This window comes from Myxine glutinosa, chromosome 4 (assembly GCF_964187855.1).
Source record: "Myxine glutinosa chromosome 4, kmMyxGlut1.1, whole genome shotgun sequence".
Taxonomy (NCBI): Eukaryota; Metazoa; Chordata; class Myxini; order Myxiniformes; family Myxinidae; genus Myxine; species Myxine glutinosa.
Window position 1 is genome coordinate 17,806,042 of NC_136264.1, and position 17,805 is coordinate 17,823,846.

Genomic DNA, 17,805 nt, shown 5'->3' on the forward strand with positions numbered 1-17,805 from the left:
CTGGCCATGACATGCCTGTAGCACGATTGCTGTAGACAGGCACCATCTTGTATCGATTATTTGTGATTAGTATGAAACTGGCCATGATGTGCCGGTGGCACGATGGCTGTAGCCAGGCATCATCTTGTATTGATTATTGGTGATTAGTAGGAAACTGGCCATGACATGCCTGTAGCACGATGGCTGTAGCCAGGCACCATCTTGTATTGATTATTGGTGATTAGTAGGAAACTGGCCATGACATGCCTGTGGCACGATGGCTGTAGCCAGGCACCATCTTGTATTGATTATTGGTGATTAGTACGAAACTGGCCATGACATGCCTGTGGCACGATGGCTGTAGCCAGGCACCATCTTGTATTGATTATATTGGTGATTAGTAGGAAACTGGCCATGACATGAATGTAGCACGATGGCTGTAGCCAGGCACCATCTTGTATTGATTATATTGGTGATTAGTAGGAAACTGGCCATGACATGCCTGTAGCACGATGGCTGTAGCCAGGCACCATCTTGTATTGATTATATTGGTGATTAGTAGGAAACTGGCCATGACATGCCTGTAGCACGATGGCTGTGGCCAGGCACCATCTTGTATTGATTAATTGGTGATTAGTAGGAAACTGGCCATGACATGCCTGTGGCACGATGGCTGTCGCCAGACACCATCTTGTTTTGATTATTGGTGATTAGTACGAAACTGGCCATGACATGCCTGTGGCACGATGGCTGTGGCCAGGCACCATCTTGTATTGATTATTGGTGATTAGTAGGAAACTGGCCATGACATGCCTGTGGCACGATGGCTGTAGCCAGGCACCATCTTGTATTGATTATATTGGTGATTAGTAGGAAACTGGCCATGACATGCCTGTAGCACGATGGCTGTGGCCAGGCACCATCTTGTATTGATTAATTGGTGATTAGTAGGAAACTGGCCATGACATGCCTGTGGCACGATGGCTGTCGCCAGACACCATCTTGTTTTGATTATTGGTGATTAGTACGAAACTGGCCATGACATGCCTGTGGCACGATGGCTGTGGCCAGGCACCATCTTGTATTGATTTATTGGTGATTCGTAGGAAACTGGCCATGACATGCCTGTGGCACGATGGCTGTCGCCAGACACCATCTTGTTTTGATTTATTGGTGATTAGTACAAAACTGGCCATGATTTGCCTGTTTAAAGGAAATCGTGTGTTTCAAGCATGTCGATGTCAGCCACTTACTGTTCCCGGAAACTGCTTGTTTAAGCACGAAGTATGGTCGACGAGGTATCACTGTAGGAAACGAGTAGTGTGGTGTATTTTGTGGTTGGAACACTGAACCCGCTGTTTGTCCAGACAACTCACCGTGCTTTGCCTTGCGCTGATAAGGCGTATGGTTTCATTGAGCGGCCATTGACGTCCTCTAAATCGTAAAGGGTAAAGGTAGACCGAAATCAAATGCTGAAGATAAAACACGTGGCATTTGGCCCACACGCATGAATCATGTCACGTGACCAGGAGGGGGAGGTGGGGGCATGTAGAAGGAATGAAAAGACACACATGATGGAGGCAAAGGTGATTTGGTCGTTTGAAAGTCAAGCTCGACACCAAGGCAAGAACTTCCAAATACTCCAAACCAAAGGTGAAACATTTTCAGTTCGAACGAGAACTTTTTCGCATGTTGTCCTATGATATGGAGGATGTTATGACTCTTGGGCAGAAAATGGGTGGGAAAGGATAGATTGAGGATAGAACTCTGCTCTTTCCATGCTTTGTCCCCGTCCCCCAGGTCTCCGCAGTCCATCCACCATCAACGCCTTTTGTTGAAATTCCCAAAATCCAGGATCACTGCTCACCTCCACTCATTCGTTCCTCTTCCCTCCCCCCCATCTGTGGAATCAACTTCCACATCCTCTTCAATCCTATTCTTCCCTCCAGGTCTTCAAGACAGCTGTTCACCACCATCAGAGGTCTTCCCAAATCCAAAACCATATTTCTACCATATTTCAGAGCCATAGAATACCAGAGTTCACAAACTGAACAATTGGCACCATGTTGTGACCCAACTGTCTATGTGCATGTGGCGTTAATTACGTACTATTGGAACGTACCTTTGAGACCTTTAAGATCCCTTAGACCTTTAGAGACATTTTACTTTACACCCTTTACACCCTTTAGACCTTTTACTTTACACCCGTCGCGTTTTCCTTGTTATCGGGTTCCGGAAATAAATCCTTTCATTATTTTTCCCTGTACATTTTAAACCCGGGTTTTCGTGTGAGTTTATTTTCCTGCAGGCTTTGGAACTGCCGGCGAACGCGCCAGGGTAAGCTTCGGCCTCTTCTTCTTCTTCTTCTTTCTTCCTCCTGCGTATCTATCTATAATTCCAGTAATCTCTGTGTGTATGTATGTATGTATGTATGTATGTATGTATGTCTGTGACCGCTGTTTCTCGACAACCACGGGTCCGATATACTTTAAACTTGCCAGGTATATTGCTGGGGACCCGAGGATGTGCCTTTTCAAGGTTTCATATTAATCGGACAAGTAGTTACCGAGCTATGTCCAAAAAACGATTCAACCAATCAGAGAGCAGCGAGCTATCACGTGTGCCGAACGTGCCGAACAGACTCTGCCTCGGACGGCACATTTGAGAGCGTATTCATTTATTTCACGTTGGCAAACTATGTTGGCGTTAAACTATGTTTTAAAACTAATTAAAACTACTATCTATAATTCCACGGGTCCGATAAAAAACACCGTACTCGCAAGCCGTTCGCTTTGGACCAAACCATTTCATGTAAATAGAGGGGGGGGGGGGATTGTCACCGTACTCGCAAGCCGTTCGCTTTGGACCAAACCATTTCATGTAAATAGAGGGGGGGGATTGTCACCGTACTCGCAAGCCGTTCGCTTTGGACCAAACCATTTCATGTAAATAGAGGGGGGGGATTGTCACCGTACTCGCAAGCCGTTCGCTTTGGACCAAACCATTTCATGTAAATAGAGGGGGGGGGGATATAATTTTAGATATAGATATAGTACGGGCATGCCCTAGTATAATAAAATCCGCTATTGAACCTTTGAACCTATTGAACTATTGAACCTCAGACCCCTTTGACCCCTTGGACCTTTACAAGCCTTTGACTTCAGACCCTTCAAATATGCAGACCCTTTAGACCCCTTAAGACCCTTAGAGTTTTAACTTTAGACCCCCTTAAGACCCCATTCGCTCCTCGAGACCCCATTATATCACAAAGACACTTTAGATCCTTTAAACCCTTAAGACCCTTAAACCACTCAAGACCCGTAAGACACAATTTATATACTTTTACAATTGCTCTTATTGAACGGGAACAGGAACAACATTGTTAAAAACGGGAAGAAAGGGGGAGGGGAGGACAGAGAGTTGGGGTGGGGTGGGGGAGGGCAAAGAGGGTACAGAATTGGGCCGGGGGGGGGGGGTTAAGACTTGCGGGTGGTGGCTGGTGGAGGCGGGGAATTGAGGACTTGAAGTCACATTTTATATTACGTGGAATTTCCGTGTGTCATAATAATAATAATAATGCAAAGATAACAATGTTAACAATTTCCTTTGTAGTTCCCAATGCACAACATTAATCTGCAGCACAATGTAAAACAGCTCCCAACTGAAGGCTGGTGCTCTGGCTTCTCACACCGCATTCCTGCAGGCCTCGTGACTATTAAGGTCCTGCGAGTATTGGACTTTCATGGCAGGAGGTGAAAGCAAAGGACCTGCTCGGCTGCTCCTCTCCTTGGTGAAGACACGTTCACTTCAAGTTGCTCCATCAGCAGACATCTAATAAGCTCCCCACCCTCTGAGCTCTCCACAACTACTAAAGACTGAATATCAACAGTTCAGCAACATTTTGGCTTTATGACAATTTTTTCTCTGTTGCATCTTCCCATTTCCTGCTCCCATTCTACTACTACTTTAATGGCCACAAGTAATCCCACCTTATTTTTGGGATCGACCGTGTGGAAAGGTGGTCTTCACAAGTCTTCAAGAACCGGCTGGCAGGCCCAAGGATGCTGATTTGGGAAAGAATTTGTAATTTGATTAGGGTGCCCATGATAACTCATCTACTCTTCAGGAAAGACACCATGAGAACTTTAACATCCACCAACGAATACCAGCAGATGGGACACATGGCATAAGATCCATCCAAGGGACGGCACACATTGTAGTGGAATACCCTGCGCATGAGAAGCATCAACCCAACAGCTGATATAGTCGGGTCGGGGATCGAATGCACAAAAAGACAACTCAGACATACACCACATTACAAAAAGTATGTGGACACCTGAACATCACACATCTCATTCCAAAATTATCGGCATTAATATGGAGTTGGTTCTCCCTTTGCTGCTATAACAGCCTCCACTCTTCTGGGAAGGCTTTCCACTAGATGTTGGAACATTGCTGTGGAGATTTGCTTCCATTCAACCACAAGAGCATAAGTGAGGTCGGGCACTGATGTTTGGCGATTAGGCCTGGCTCGCAGTCGGCGTTCCAATTCATCCCAAAGGTGTTTGATGGGGTTGAGGTCAGGGCTCTGTGCAGGCCAGTCAAGTTCTTCCACACCGATCTAGACAAACCATTTCTGTATGGACCTCGCTTTGCGCACGGGGGCATTGTCATGCTGAAACAGGAAAGGGCCTTCCCAAAACTGTTGCCCACAAAGTTGGAAGCACACAATTGTCTAGAATGTCATTGTATGCTGTAGCGTTAAGATTTCCCTTCAATGGAACCAAGGGACCTAGAACCATGAAAAACAGCGCCAGACCATTACTCCTCCTCCACTAAACTTTACAGTTGGCACTCTGCATTCAGGCAGGTAGCGTTCTCCTGGCATCCGCCAAACCCAGATTCGTCCATCGGACTGCCAGATGGTGAAGCGCGATTCATCACTCCAGAGAACGCGTTTCCACTGCTCCAGAGTCCAATGGCGGCCGGCTTTACACCACTTTAACTGACGCTTGGCATTGTGCATGGTGATCTCAGGATTGTGTGCGGCTGCTTGGCCATGGAAACCCATTTCATGAAGCTCCGGATGAACAGTTGTTGTGCTGATATTGCTTCCGGAGGCAGTTTGGAACTCGCTGGTAAGTGTTGCGGCCAAGGACAGACGATTTTTACGCGCTACACGCTTCAACACTCGGCGGTCCCGTTCTGTGAGCTTGTGTGGCGTACTACTTCACGGCTGAGCTGTTGTTGCTCCTAGACGTTTCCACTTCACAATAACAGCACTTACAGTTGACCAGGGCAGCTACAGCAGGGCAGAAATTTGACAAACTCACTTGTTGGAAAGGTGACATCCTATGACGGTGCCACGTTGAAAGTCACTGAGCTCTTCAGTACGGCCCATTCTACTGCCAATGTTTGTCTCTGTAGATTACATATCTGTGTGCTTGATTATATATACCTGTCAGCAACAGGTGTGCCTGAAACAGCCGAATCCACTAGAAGGGGTGTCCGCATACTTTTGGTCATGTAGTGTACTTGTGTAACCCCTGCGCTATCGTTTCGGACCTGTCTTTCTGTCTTACCGATGACCGGTCTCAATTGCAACAAAATCTTGGCTGACGGGTAATTCATTAAAAAGTGGAAATTTACAAGTGGAAGTTGAAAAGATTTCCCCCTTTCAAAGACCGTTGAGATAAAAGCATGACTGGCATTCCAATGACGTCACGAGACACACATCATTGGGGGAAAAGTCTGAGTGGCTGAAAACTCTTGAAAAGGAATTAAATCTGTGGAGCTTTTATGGTTTGAACTTTGAAACTGCTGGAAACCCTCTATTCCTCCTGTGCCCTATCACTACTTTTGTGAAACCTTTTGACCCCTTCCTTCCCACCACCCCTCCCCCCCCCCCCCCCAAATCCTTTACGTCGAGATACTTTGTGAATAGTTTAGAACCTTAGACTGTTTTGGTGTTGTGGTTTCATTTCTGTTTTTTTATTCCTTCGGACTTGTTTAACACGTTATTACGTAACTTGCAACGAGCAATTGTGTCGCACCGAAAGCACGTTCAAGTTGAAAGGTTGGACGATAGTTTATTTGGTTAATGTGCATGTGCAAGTTATTCCTTTACATTGATGAAACTAGAACTGGTTCCAATGCAGCAATAAATATATTTCACAGAATTGATCATCATCCCACAAATTATTTCACTTGCTGTAATTCCCAGTTAATGGTTCACATTTTACAACATATCAGAAGTGGTCGGGCATCACATCCTGTCGTTCAACTGGAACGCCCAACTACAGTGAAAGCCGGAAACAAAAACCGGCTAGCATTAGGCCCAATGCCACCTTAGTCACAAATTAACGAGTTTAATGGTCTAGTTAGCAAGGCAAGGGTTTAGCAAGACCTAAAGAAGGTCCAGATCTTAGCTAGAGACATTAGTACTTGACAGTAGAGCTTATAAAGGGAATGGAATGTGCATTAATAGAATAAGCTCTGGCCCTATATCTCGAGGGGTCGTGACTTTGGTTTGCGGAAGCGACGCATGGCAGCGCTCGGTGGGTATGGCTTGAATGGAGCTTGGGCACCATACGGATGAGGCACGTAACCATCCCTACCCACGAGCGGCAGGTATGCTGTTGGTCGGGCCTCGGCCTTGCTGGCGACTCCTCCGGATGCTTGCGATATCTCTTGCTCCTCCTGGGAACATACATGTCCTGGTAAAATAGACATATTGAGGAAGATAACAAGCACCAAAATGGAAGTACAACAATTGAAGATTAAACGTTTGCATCAAAATAACTACTTTAATATCCCAAACCTCTTGTAATTGCTAAGGCAGTAACCCTAGATTCTAGGCATACTGTGTGGTTCAAAGTCAATGCCATGGTCATTTTCATCAAGTTTGGTTTTCACATTCATTATCCACTAACTACATCGCAATACCAACTCACCATTTAAATAACCACAGTGAACAATTGCTGAATTCTGGGGGAAGATTGGCCAAAGTCTGTCATGAAACTGTTTAAAAACAACAACTGGTAAACTTTCTTTGAAAATGCTAATCTTTGTGGAATTTATACTTGCAAAAAATATATAGGTTTTGAAATGCCAGATAAGTTCCCCCAAATAATACTTCTTCGAATCAAGAGCTTCACTGGCTCCCCATCCCCCAGAGAATCCAGTACAAAATCCTCCTCTTGACATACAAAGCCCTCCATAACCTGGCCCCATCCTACCTGGCTGACCTCCTCTCCAGACACACTCCCACCCGCAACCTCCGCTCTGCTGGTACCAACCTCCTGACCCCCTCCATCCGGACCAAATTCAGATCCTGGGGGGACAGGGCCTTCTCCATCGCTGCTCCCACCCTCTGGAACTCACTACCTCACACCATCAGAGACTCCTCCTCACTCACCACATTCAAAACATCACTAAAGACCCACCTGTTCAACACTGCATTCAACATTCAACCCACAGCATTTAACCCCCGACTATCTCTTCTCCTTCTCCCTCCTTTTGCTTTAAATATTTCCCTATTGATTCTTGTCTTTTTGCAATTGTTGTTTTCATGTATTGTTATGCATTATGTTTTCCACTCTGTCAAAGCGCCTTTGGGCTTCTTGAAAAGCGCTATACAAAATAAATGAATTATTATTATTATTATTAAATATATAAATATTTCTATACAACTTTATGGGCATCTTGCAAAAGTTCAACTGAGTTCGTAAACTCACCTTTATTAGTATCAACCAATTAGCTTTCCCAATGCATAGGTGCACAAAGATACGAGTATTTACGATTGAGTGTTAACGCCAACAACAACAACAAACTCCAATAAACGGTTTATTTTTGAAGTATAGATATCCACACAACAATCTTGTACTAAGCTTGCTCTAATTCCTCTACATCTTTCATATTAAAAGGTGACACACGTTACCGCTGTTGAATGCAGGTTGGTGGTCTTTCCGTCTTCTACCGACTCCTCTCCGTCCTTGCCCCCCCAGCTCTCTCTGTGCTCTCTCCCCCAAATATTCCTTCAGGTCGCACAACATCTGCGAGCAACCCTCTTATGGTTAAACTGCCAAAATCAAGACTCTCTGCTCACCTTCACTCCTCCTTACTCCCACCTCTGGAACAAACTCCCCCACTCCCTTCAATCCCACTCCTCCCTCCAGGTCTTTAACAGCTGTTCACCACCATCTCTTGTCTTCCCCCATCCAAAACCTTGATCTCTTCTACCCCCCATTAATTCACCCCAGATACACTTTTTTTTTGAAATCCCGACTTCTTTCCTGGAAGTTCTAGCAGTGTCCATGTGTATTATACCTTTCCCACCATGAGGAGGCTCTCTGAGAATGGCCAGAGAGATGTCCACTTTAACAAGCACATGATCAGATGAACCGATTGGAGCAGAAGAAGAGCAGCAGACATTTGCAGGGAAGTTAGTCATAACCAAGTCTAGACGAGAAGATACTCCATTGGCTGATATCCGGGTTGGGAAATTGACAGATTGTGTCAGTCCCAATGAGGCGCAGAAGTCCTTTGCTGAGGTGCCATGGCTGGTGTGAGAGAGGAACCCACACCCAGCCAGCTGGCATGATGACAGTTGAAGTCTCCACATATGAGGAAGAGAGAGTTTGGATGAGTTGATAGAAGTTGGTCCATGTTCTCAGACAGCGAAATGTAAATTGAGTCATCACTGTTTGGAGGACGGTACAGAATCCGTATGAACAAAAGGTGGGAGCAGAGAGGAAGCCGTAGCCATAGGTACTCCTGGGGGTGGGGTGGAGAGAGGGCAGTGCAGGGAGAGTGAGGAAGAGAGTTTTTTTTTAAGATAGCCACCCCACCACCAGGACGAGGCTCAGGTCTATCATACCGGAGGAGGGAGTAACCAGGAAGAGATATTAAGGAATCAGAGACATCTTGAAGGAGGAAAGTTTCTGTTGAGCAGGTTAAGTCTGGTTTGTCAAAAGCAACCTGTATGGAGAGATCAATCAGGTTTGAGCGAAGGCCCCGGATATTTGAAGTCCATACCGTTAAGGAAGAAGAAGGGGGAACATCAGATACAGGACAGGGGAGGAGAGGGGTAGGGTAAGATGAGGAAGAGGTGCATCAGGAGGTAGGGAGAGCTGTTTGTAGTGTGTCTGAGATTTCAGAAGAGCTAGGATAAAGTGAAGGATGAGGAGGAAAAAAGGTTTGATGGTGATTGGATGAGGCACAGTAAGGTGTTGTTTGAGAGGGAGGGGGGCAGAGCAAGGAAGAAGGTTGGAGGAGGTGGAGGTATGAGTTGGAAGGGAGAGGAAGTGGGGAGGAGGTCGCTTTGAGGAGGAGGGGTGAGAGGGGAATTTAGGAGGGGAGGGGCAATCTGGGAGTTTGGAGGGGAGGGGTGAGGGGAATGTTTAGTAGGGGAGGGGCAAGGGGGGGAGATTTGAATGGGGAGTTTATGAGGGGATGAGGGGAGGGGTGAGTTTGGATTTTTTTAAGTGTTCGACAATTAATGGAAAACGAACATTTATTGCAAAATGAGTTTTTGTGATTTTTGAGTCAGAGATCCGTTTGAAAACATTGGAGGAGGGGTGGAATGCAGGTGAGCTTAGCGAATGTAGGAAGGAGGAACTGTAAGAGATGGAATTTTTATTTGAAATGAAGAGATTTGGTGAGCAAGTTGAAAACAACCTTTTAAAGAAGAAGAAGAAAAATATGTTATAATATACAACAGCATACAACACTTCAGGGGAAAGTTTAAACATTTTAAAACAAAAACGTGAAAACTTAGAGAGAAGAGAGATATGAAGGATATGAAGGAAGGAGAGAAAACGGTCGGGGAGGGGAAGCCACGTGGAGAGAAGGAAATTATTATTAAGATGTTTATTCTTTTGAGTTTTTTTTTTTAAATTAAGAGTTTAAACAAAGGGTAAGATGTGACCTTGGAAGAAACTACCTCGCAGGCAGAACCGGAAGCGGAAGTCAAAAGCCTTGGGCCAAAGTTGCCCCTTAGGGTCGAAGCCATACGACACTCAAATGAATAACACTGTTTTAAACAGTGCTGTGAATTTGCTTTCTGAAACAGAAGAGGGAGCCCTTGGCCTAATGTAAATTTGCAGAATTTTAATTTTTTTCATTCTGCGGGATAAGACCATATATGGGAATATTTTACTTTCCTGAAACGCTGAAACCATAATGTTGCAGCTTCCTCCATTTGCTCATATCTGCTGAGGCTACCGAGGGGGTTTGTGGCGTGTTATGAAAGCACCGCACTTTGGCAGACCGGATAGTTTTCCGCAATCAGCCAAGCTTTCATGATATGCTTCTTCCTATGTTTGGAGCTAATTTTCCATCGATAAATTGAAAGTTCCTGGAATAAATGCTGATGCCACAGAGGGTAGAGTGTTTGAAAAAGAATAAGGGTGATTCTATCCAGTCTGGTGGGGATGTGTTCTTGTCTTGCAAGCAATGCATGTTATATATGTTTGAACAAGATCCTCCAAGAACCCAAGTAAATTATGAAAAACACGATTTAAATTGAAGAGTAGACTTTTATTAGGATTTTCATATTAAAAGGTGACCAAGACTATCCACGTTACTCCAAGTGTGGCCTGACTAGACATAAGTCATCACAACCTCTTGGATTTGTACACAATCCCTCTGCTTTTCCATCATCAAATCACATTAGCTTTTTCAGTATTCTTTCTAACATCATTCTTCCCTCCAGTTATTGAAGACAGCTGTTCACAGCATCTCAGATCGTCCCCAATCCAAAACCATGATGGGTTCGCACCACACACTGAGTGTCCAGACCGCGATTTTCTGTTTTCCACTCAGCTTCTGGCGCCCCACCACTCCCCACCCACTCCATCTCCCCACCCCCTCCACCCCCCAAACCCCCACCCAACCCCGAGCCCCCATTGACACAGAAATTTGAATTACGGTGGTGAGGTTGAACTGAAAGTATGCTAAAAGTTGTGTAATATATTGTACACTATGAGATTGACTGTCAGGTAGGTATTTCCTTTGCCTATTTCTCAAAAATAATTAATTTTGGATTTATGTCCTACTAGCAAAGGTACCCGGCACTACCAGACAATGCCGGGTCCCTCCTCCCATCCCTTCCCCATCCCACCCCCACCTCCAACCACCCCCCCCCCCCACTCCTCCATCCTGATTCCCACCTTCACTCACCAACGCCCTCTGTCTCCCACCCGACCCATTCCTCCTCTCCTCCTCTCCTCCTCCCAAGCCTTCCCCTCCCTCATCCTACCCTTCCCCTGCCTCCTCCCACCCCACCTCCCTCTGAACTCCCATCCCCACCCCTTCCTTTCTCCCACCCTACCTCCCTCCGGCTCCCATCCCCATGCCTTCCCTCCTCCGCCACACCTCCCTCCGAACTCCAATCCCAACCCCTTCCCTTCTCCCAACCCAGCTCCCTCCGGACTGCAATCTCCAGCCAGCATCCTCCCCCCTCTCTTCTCTTCTTTCTTCTCTTCCCTTCTCCCAGCATCCTCCGCCCTCCCCCACCAATTCCCTCCCACTCCTTCACCTCTCTTCTCCCATCCCTCCCATGTGCTACAGGTGAGTAAAAATATGTGGTATTCATGAATGTGGAAAAATTGGTGTAAGTGTGTGCAACAGTATCGGATAGTTCAGTACAGTGGTTTTTAATGGAATCCAATACTTGTATTATTGTATACTAGCCAAAACCCGTGGAACATCCACGGAAGGGAGGATGTGGTGTATGGATAGAGTGTACCATTATGGATGGCATAGGGGATTTCCTTGTCCGAGTAAGAGTTAGGAAGAAAGATGAGAATGAGGAGTGCGTATATGAGCAACGATCGCCAACACCGGCACAAATGCATGCTCTGGATTGTCCACTCAGTGGACGACTTGCTTTCGCTTTCGCCTGTCCAATCAGCGGACGGCTTGCTTCGCCTTCGCCCAGCAGACGCCAATACGATGGCGTCGTAAGATGGCGTCGTATCGGCAGTTAATCGGATGCTTTTGGGCCCCAACGTCGGCTAATTCTGATTTTTCGAGTATGGCTGTACGTGATAAACAAAGAGCGCGGTTCGTAGATCGTAAATCCATAAGTGCCGTGGGCATCGGGTCACTGGGTGCGGCGTAAAAGGGATAACAAAGTCGAGTCCTTACGCTATTATTATATAGATGATGGTACATCAAATTGTGCAGTGCAGTGAAGGTTTAGACAGCAGAGTACAACAGAGTGCAGATTTGTGCAGTACGGTGTAAAATATTAAAGCATCTAGTATGTAAGTTAATACAGGTTAGTGTTCTTGTGTTTTGATGATATGACCTCTTCTTTATTACATAATACCAGCGAGGTAACCATGATATGCACGGGTGGGATCCACATGCAAACAGACAATGCAAAAAATGGCAAATGCCATTTGGCAAATAGCTCTTAGGTCTTTCACGAGCCTCGATTCAGTATACAAAAAAAATCAAAAAAAATCAAAAACAATCCTGTGTCACCTTCAGTCAAAGTCAGGCATTGACAGCCGGTTCGTGAATGACTTGGGCAAAAAAAAAAAATGCAGCTGACCCCACCAGAAGATGGAGAATGTTTCTACATGCGGTCAATGGTAAAGCTACAAATGCCGAATCAGCGAAAGTGAGCGAAATCTTGCAGCATCTGACGGGCGCCTCACATCGTTTCGTCATTCTCCTTTAAACTCAATCTCTCTATATTTTCATTCCAACAACAAATTAATACGATACTATTAATATTACAAAATACAATGTTACAAATACTGGTGAGGTAAACGAATATAAATGCCATTCCAACGTGATAGCCAGTACCGACGAATCTGCCAGTAGGCAAGAGCGGATACGTAACACTTTGTACGGGTGGAAACTCAAAATCATAATTGTATTGAGATACTAGTACCCGACTGCAAAGCCGCAATGAGCCGGCGAAGCCAAAGCCTCTTACCACTATTTTACCCATCACTATGGCATCAGTAGGTTAGGTAGTTGGTAGTAGGTAGGTGTAGTAGGTACCGTACCTAGTTCAAAATGACACCATTTGCATTCTGGATGAGATTAAAATTTATAAAATTTCCTTCTTGATTAATTCGGTGAATTCCGTCTCAACTTCGGATATTTCCGGCCATGAAAAACTATCCCCTACGGCTGCGAGATTTCAAAAAAAATAATTCTTATTCAATGTTAGAATATTTGACGCCGTTTTCAGCCTCCGAAACGCGGTAATAAGCCTTTTTGAAATATTTTTTCAAATGTTCGAATCTCATTGGTTCCGGTAATTGGTGACGATTTTCGTTGAAGATAACCAGGCCTGTGCGGCCCGGGGAACGAGGTTGGTCTTACAGTATTTTAATTACAAATTAGAGGTGCAAAAGATTGTGAATCAAACAAAGACGGGTGAAACAAACTCCTATTGAACTTTTTCGCTATTTTTTTATGCATACTTCCGCATCTGCAAGATGGCGGCCTCCATGGAGCAATTTGGTTTTTGAAATATTTTTTCAAATGCTCGAATCTCATTGGTTCCGGGGTTGGTGACGATTTTCGTTGAAGATAACCAGGGCCGTGCGGGCCGAGGTTGGTCTTCAAGTATTTTAATTACAAATTAGAGGTGCATTAGATTGTGAATAAAAAAAAGACGGGTTTAAGACAGGTGCGATGTTTGTATCACAAAGTCCTATTTAACTTTTTTCAATTTGTTATGCATACTTCCGCATCCGCAAGATGGCGGCCTCCATGGAGCGATTTGGTTTTTGAAATATTTTTTCAAATGCTCGAATCTCATTGGTTCCGGGGTTGGTGACGATTTTCGTTGAAGATAACCAGGGCCGTGCGGGCCGAGGTTGGTCTTCAAGTATTTTAATTACAAATTAGAGGTGCATTAGATTGTGAATAAAAAAAAGACGGGTTTAAGACGGGTGCGATGTTTGTATCACAAAGTCCTATTTAACTTTTTTCAATTTGTTATGCATACTTCCGCATCCGCAAGATGGCGACCTCCATGGAGCGATTTGGTGCGTCAAAGCTTCGAAATTCTCAAGGGATCCAGCAAAATCTGGCTTTTCAACATAATACATACGCGTTCATTCACAACACCGGCTTCGCCGGCTATTATTGAGCCAGTGAATGTTTCAACATGGAGTAAGTGGCAAATCTTTGAAAGCTGAACCCGTGATTGTGTTTGCATGCGGAGATAGAGCAGTTTTGTATGGGTGGAAATGCAAAATCATTCTTGTATTGAGAAATTTATGAAACCACCCACCCACCTTCGGACACCTATTGATACCCCAAAAGCTTCCAAATGAGAGAGTACTTCGGAGACGGACAGACAGACAGACAGACACTCTGCTTTATTATAGAGATGAAATAAAAAGCTCACACAAGTTCATCCATTCACATGCCTAACCACATGCATCCACTTGACCACATGACCAAATGCATCCACTCACAATCAGTTTCACTTACATGCCTGATCACACCTGGACAGTTTTAGGTGGGTGGAAAATTGAGCATATGGATGTACGTCCCTGTACACACACACACACACACACACACACACACACACACACACACACACACACACACACACACACATACACACACACATGCACACACACACACACACACACACACACACACGCACGCACGCACGCACGCACACACACACATGGCATGTTGGTAACTACTCACTTATTATGCATTAATAAAGGTTGAAATCCTTGAATCTGCTGTAGCTAAACAAACCTTGAGTGCCCGCTCAATCTCACTCTCTTCATGCTGCCTCAGTTTGTTCAGCCACAAATGCTCCAAGCCAGGCCAGGGTTCAAGTCCCTCATTGAAACGTCTGGTGCTTTGCTCCAGCACTTCCTCCTTCTCCCGCACCTCCTGTTCAAGATGTAATGCCTCGCCATGCCGCATCGCCAACTCCGAAACAAGTGCCTCCATCCTGCGGCGCTGCACACTTATCTTTGACTGCAGCACATTCACCTGCAACGGGCACCACAGCAATGGGATCACCCTGATAAAATGAGAATAAAGGTGCTTTGTAATGTGGGTCTGACAGGTGCATATACGTGTGGACAAATTTTAGAAAAGAAAAAGAGAGGACTGTGCTGGAAAGTAGAGAAAATATGCACTGGTACTGCACCATGATAAGCTACTATATTCATACCATGCTATCATTATGATCTGTTTGGACCGTGCGATGTACCACAAAGATCTATATTCATACCGTGCTATCATTATGATCTGTTTGGACTGTGCGATATATCACAAAGATCTATATTCATACCGTGCTATCATTATGATCTGTTTGGACCGTGCGATATATCACAAAGATCTATATTCATACCGTGCTGTCATTATGATCTGTTTCGACCGTGCAATATATCACAAAGATCTATATTCATACCGTGCTGTTATTATGAGGTGTTTGGTCTGTGCGATATATCACAAAGATCTATATTCATACCATGCTATCATTATGAGCTGTTTGGTCTGTGCAATATATCACAAAGATCTATATTCATACCGTGCTGTTATTATGAGGTGTTTGGTCTGTGCAATATATCACAAAGATCTATATTCATACCGTGCTATCATTATGAGGTGTTTGGACCGTGCGATATATCACAAAGATCTATATTCATACCGTGCTGTCATTATGATCTGTTTGGTCTGTGCGATATATCACAAAGATCTATATTCATACCGTGCTATCATTTATGATCTGTTTGGTCTGTGCGATATATCACAAAGATCTATATTCATACCATGCTATCATTATGATCTGTTTGGTCTGTGCGATATATCACAAAGATCTATATTCATACCGTGCTATCATTATGATCTATTTGGTCTGTGCAATATATCACAAAGATCTATATTCATACCATGCTATCATTATGATCTGTTTGGACTGTGCGATGTATCACAAAGATCTATATTCATACCGTGCTATCATTATGATCTGTTTGGACTGTGCGATGTATCACAAAGATCTATATTCATACCGTGCTATCATTATGATCTGTTTGGACCGTGCGATGTATCACAAAGATCTATATTCATACCGTGCTATCATTATGATCTGTTTGGTCTGTGCGATATATCACAAAGATCTATATTCATACCGTGCTATCATTATGATCTGTTTGGTCTGTGCGATGTATCACAAAGATCTATATTCATACCGTGCTATCATTATGATCTGTTTGGTCTGTGCGATGTATCACAAAGATCTATATTCATACCGTGCTATCATTATGATCTGTTTGGACCGTGCGATGTATCACAAACATCTATATTCATACCGTGCTATCATTATGATCTGTTTGGTCTGTGCGATATATCACAAAGATCTATATTCATACCATGCTATCATTAATGATCTGTTTGGACCGTGCGATATATCACAAAGATCTATATTCATACCATGATATCATTATGATCTGTTTGGACCGTGCGATATATCACAAAGATCTATATTCATACCGTGCTATCATTATGATATGTTTGGTCCGTGCGATATATCACAAAGATCTATATTCATACCATGCTATCATTATGATCTGTTTGGACCGTGCGATGTATCACAAAGATCTATATTCATACCGTGCTATCATTATGATCTGTTTGGTCTGTGCGATATATCACAAAGATCTATATTCATACCGTGCTATCATTATGATCTGTTTGGTCTGTGCAATATATCACAAAGATCTATATTCATACCATGCTATCATTATGATCTGTTTGGACTGCGCGATGTATCACAAAGATCTATATTCATACCGTGCTATCATTATGATCTGTTTGGTCTGTGCAATATATCACAAAGATCTATATTCATACCGTGCTATCATTATGATCTGTTTGGACCGTGCGATATATCACAAAGATCTATATTCATACCATGCTATCATTATGATCTGTTTGGACTGTGCGATATATCACAAAGATCTATATTCATACCGTGCTATCATTATGAGCTGTTTGGACCGTGCGATGTATCACAAAGATCTATATTCATACCATGCTATCATTATGATCTGTTTGGTCTGTGCGATATATCACAAAGATCTATATTCATACCGTGCTATCATTATGATCTTTTGGACCGTGCGATGTATCATAAAGATCTATATTCATACCATGCTATCATTATGATCTGTTTGGACTGTGCGATGTATCACAAAGATCTATATTCATACCGTGCTATCATTATGATCTGTTTGGACCGTGCGATGTATCACAAAGATCTATATTCATACCATGCTATCATTATGATCTGTTTGGACTGTGCGATGTATCACAAAGATCTATATTCATACCATGCTATCATTATGATCTGTTTGGTCTGTGCAATATATCACAAAGATCTATATTCATACCGTACTATCATTATGATCTGTTTGGTCTGTGCAATATATCACAAAGATCTATATTCATACCGTGCTATCATTATGATCTGTTTGGACTGTGCGATGTATCACAAAGATCTATATTCATACCATGCTATCATTATGATCTGTTTGGTCTGTGCAATATATCACAAAGATCTATATTCATACCATGCTATCATTATGATCTGTTTGGTCTGTGCAATATATCACAAAGATCTATATTCATACCATGCTATCATTATGATCTGTTTGGTCTGTGCAATATATCACAAAGATCTATATTCATACCGTGCTATCATTATGATCTGTTTGGACTGTGCGATGTATCACAAAGATCTATATTCATACCATGCTATCATTATGATCTGTTTGGTCTGTGCAATATATCACAAAGATCTATATTCATACCGTGCTATCA

The 17,805-nt window shown here is 43.7% G+C and overlaps 1 protein-coding gene across 1 annotated transcript in view; it reads right to left on the reverse strand.

The window, feature by feature from the left end:
* Nucleotides 1-6,052: 6,052 nt before the first annotated feature.
* Nucleotides 6,053-17,805, reverse strand: part of LOC137426055 (coiled-coil domain-containing protein 146-like) — a 76,521-nt gene continuing 64,768 nt past the window's right edge. The window contains exons 8-9 of the mRNA XM_068114773.2: nt 14,728-14,970; nt 6,053-6,678 (exon numbers count right to left, since the gene is read on the reverse strand). Of these exons, the coding sequence (XP_067970874.2) occupies nt 6,481-6,678; nt 14,728-14,970 (441 nt within the window). The 3' untranslated portion in view covers nt 6,053-6,480. The remainder of the gene's footprint in view (nt 6,679-14,727; nt 14,971-17,805) is intronic.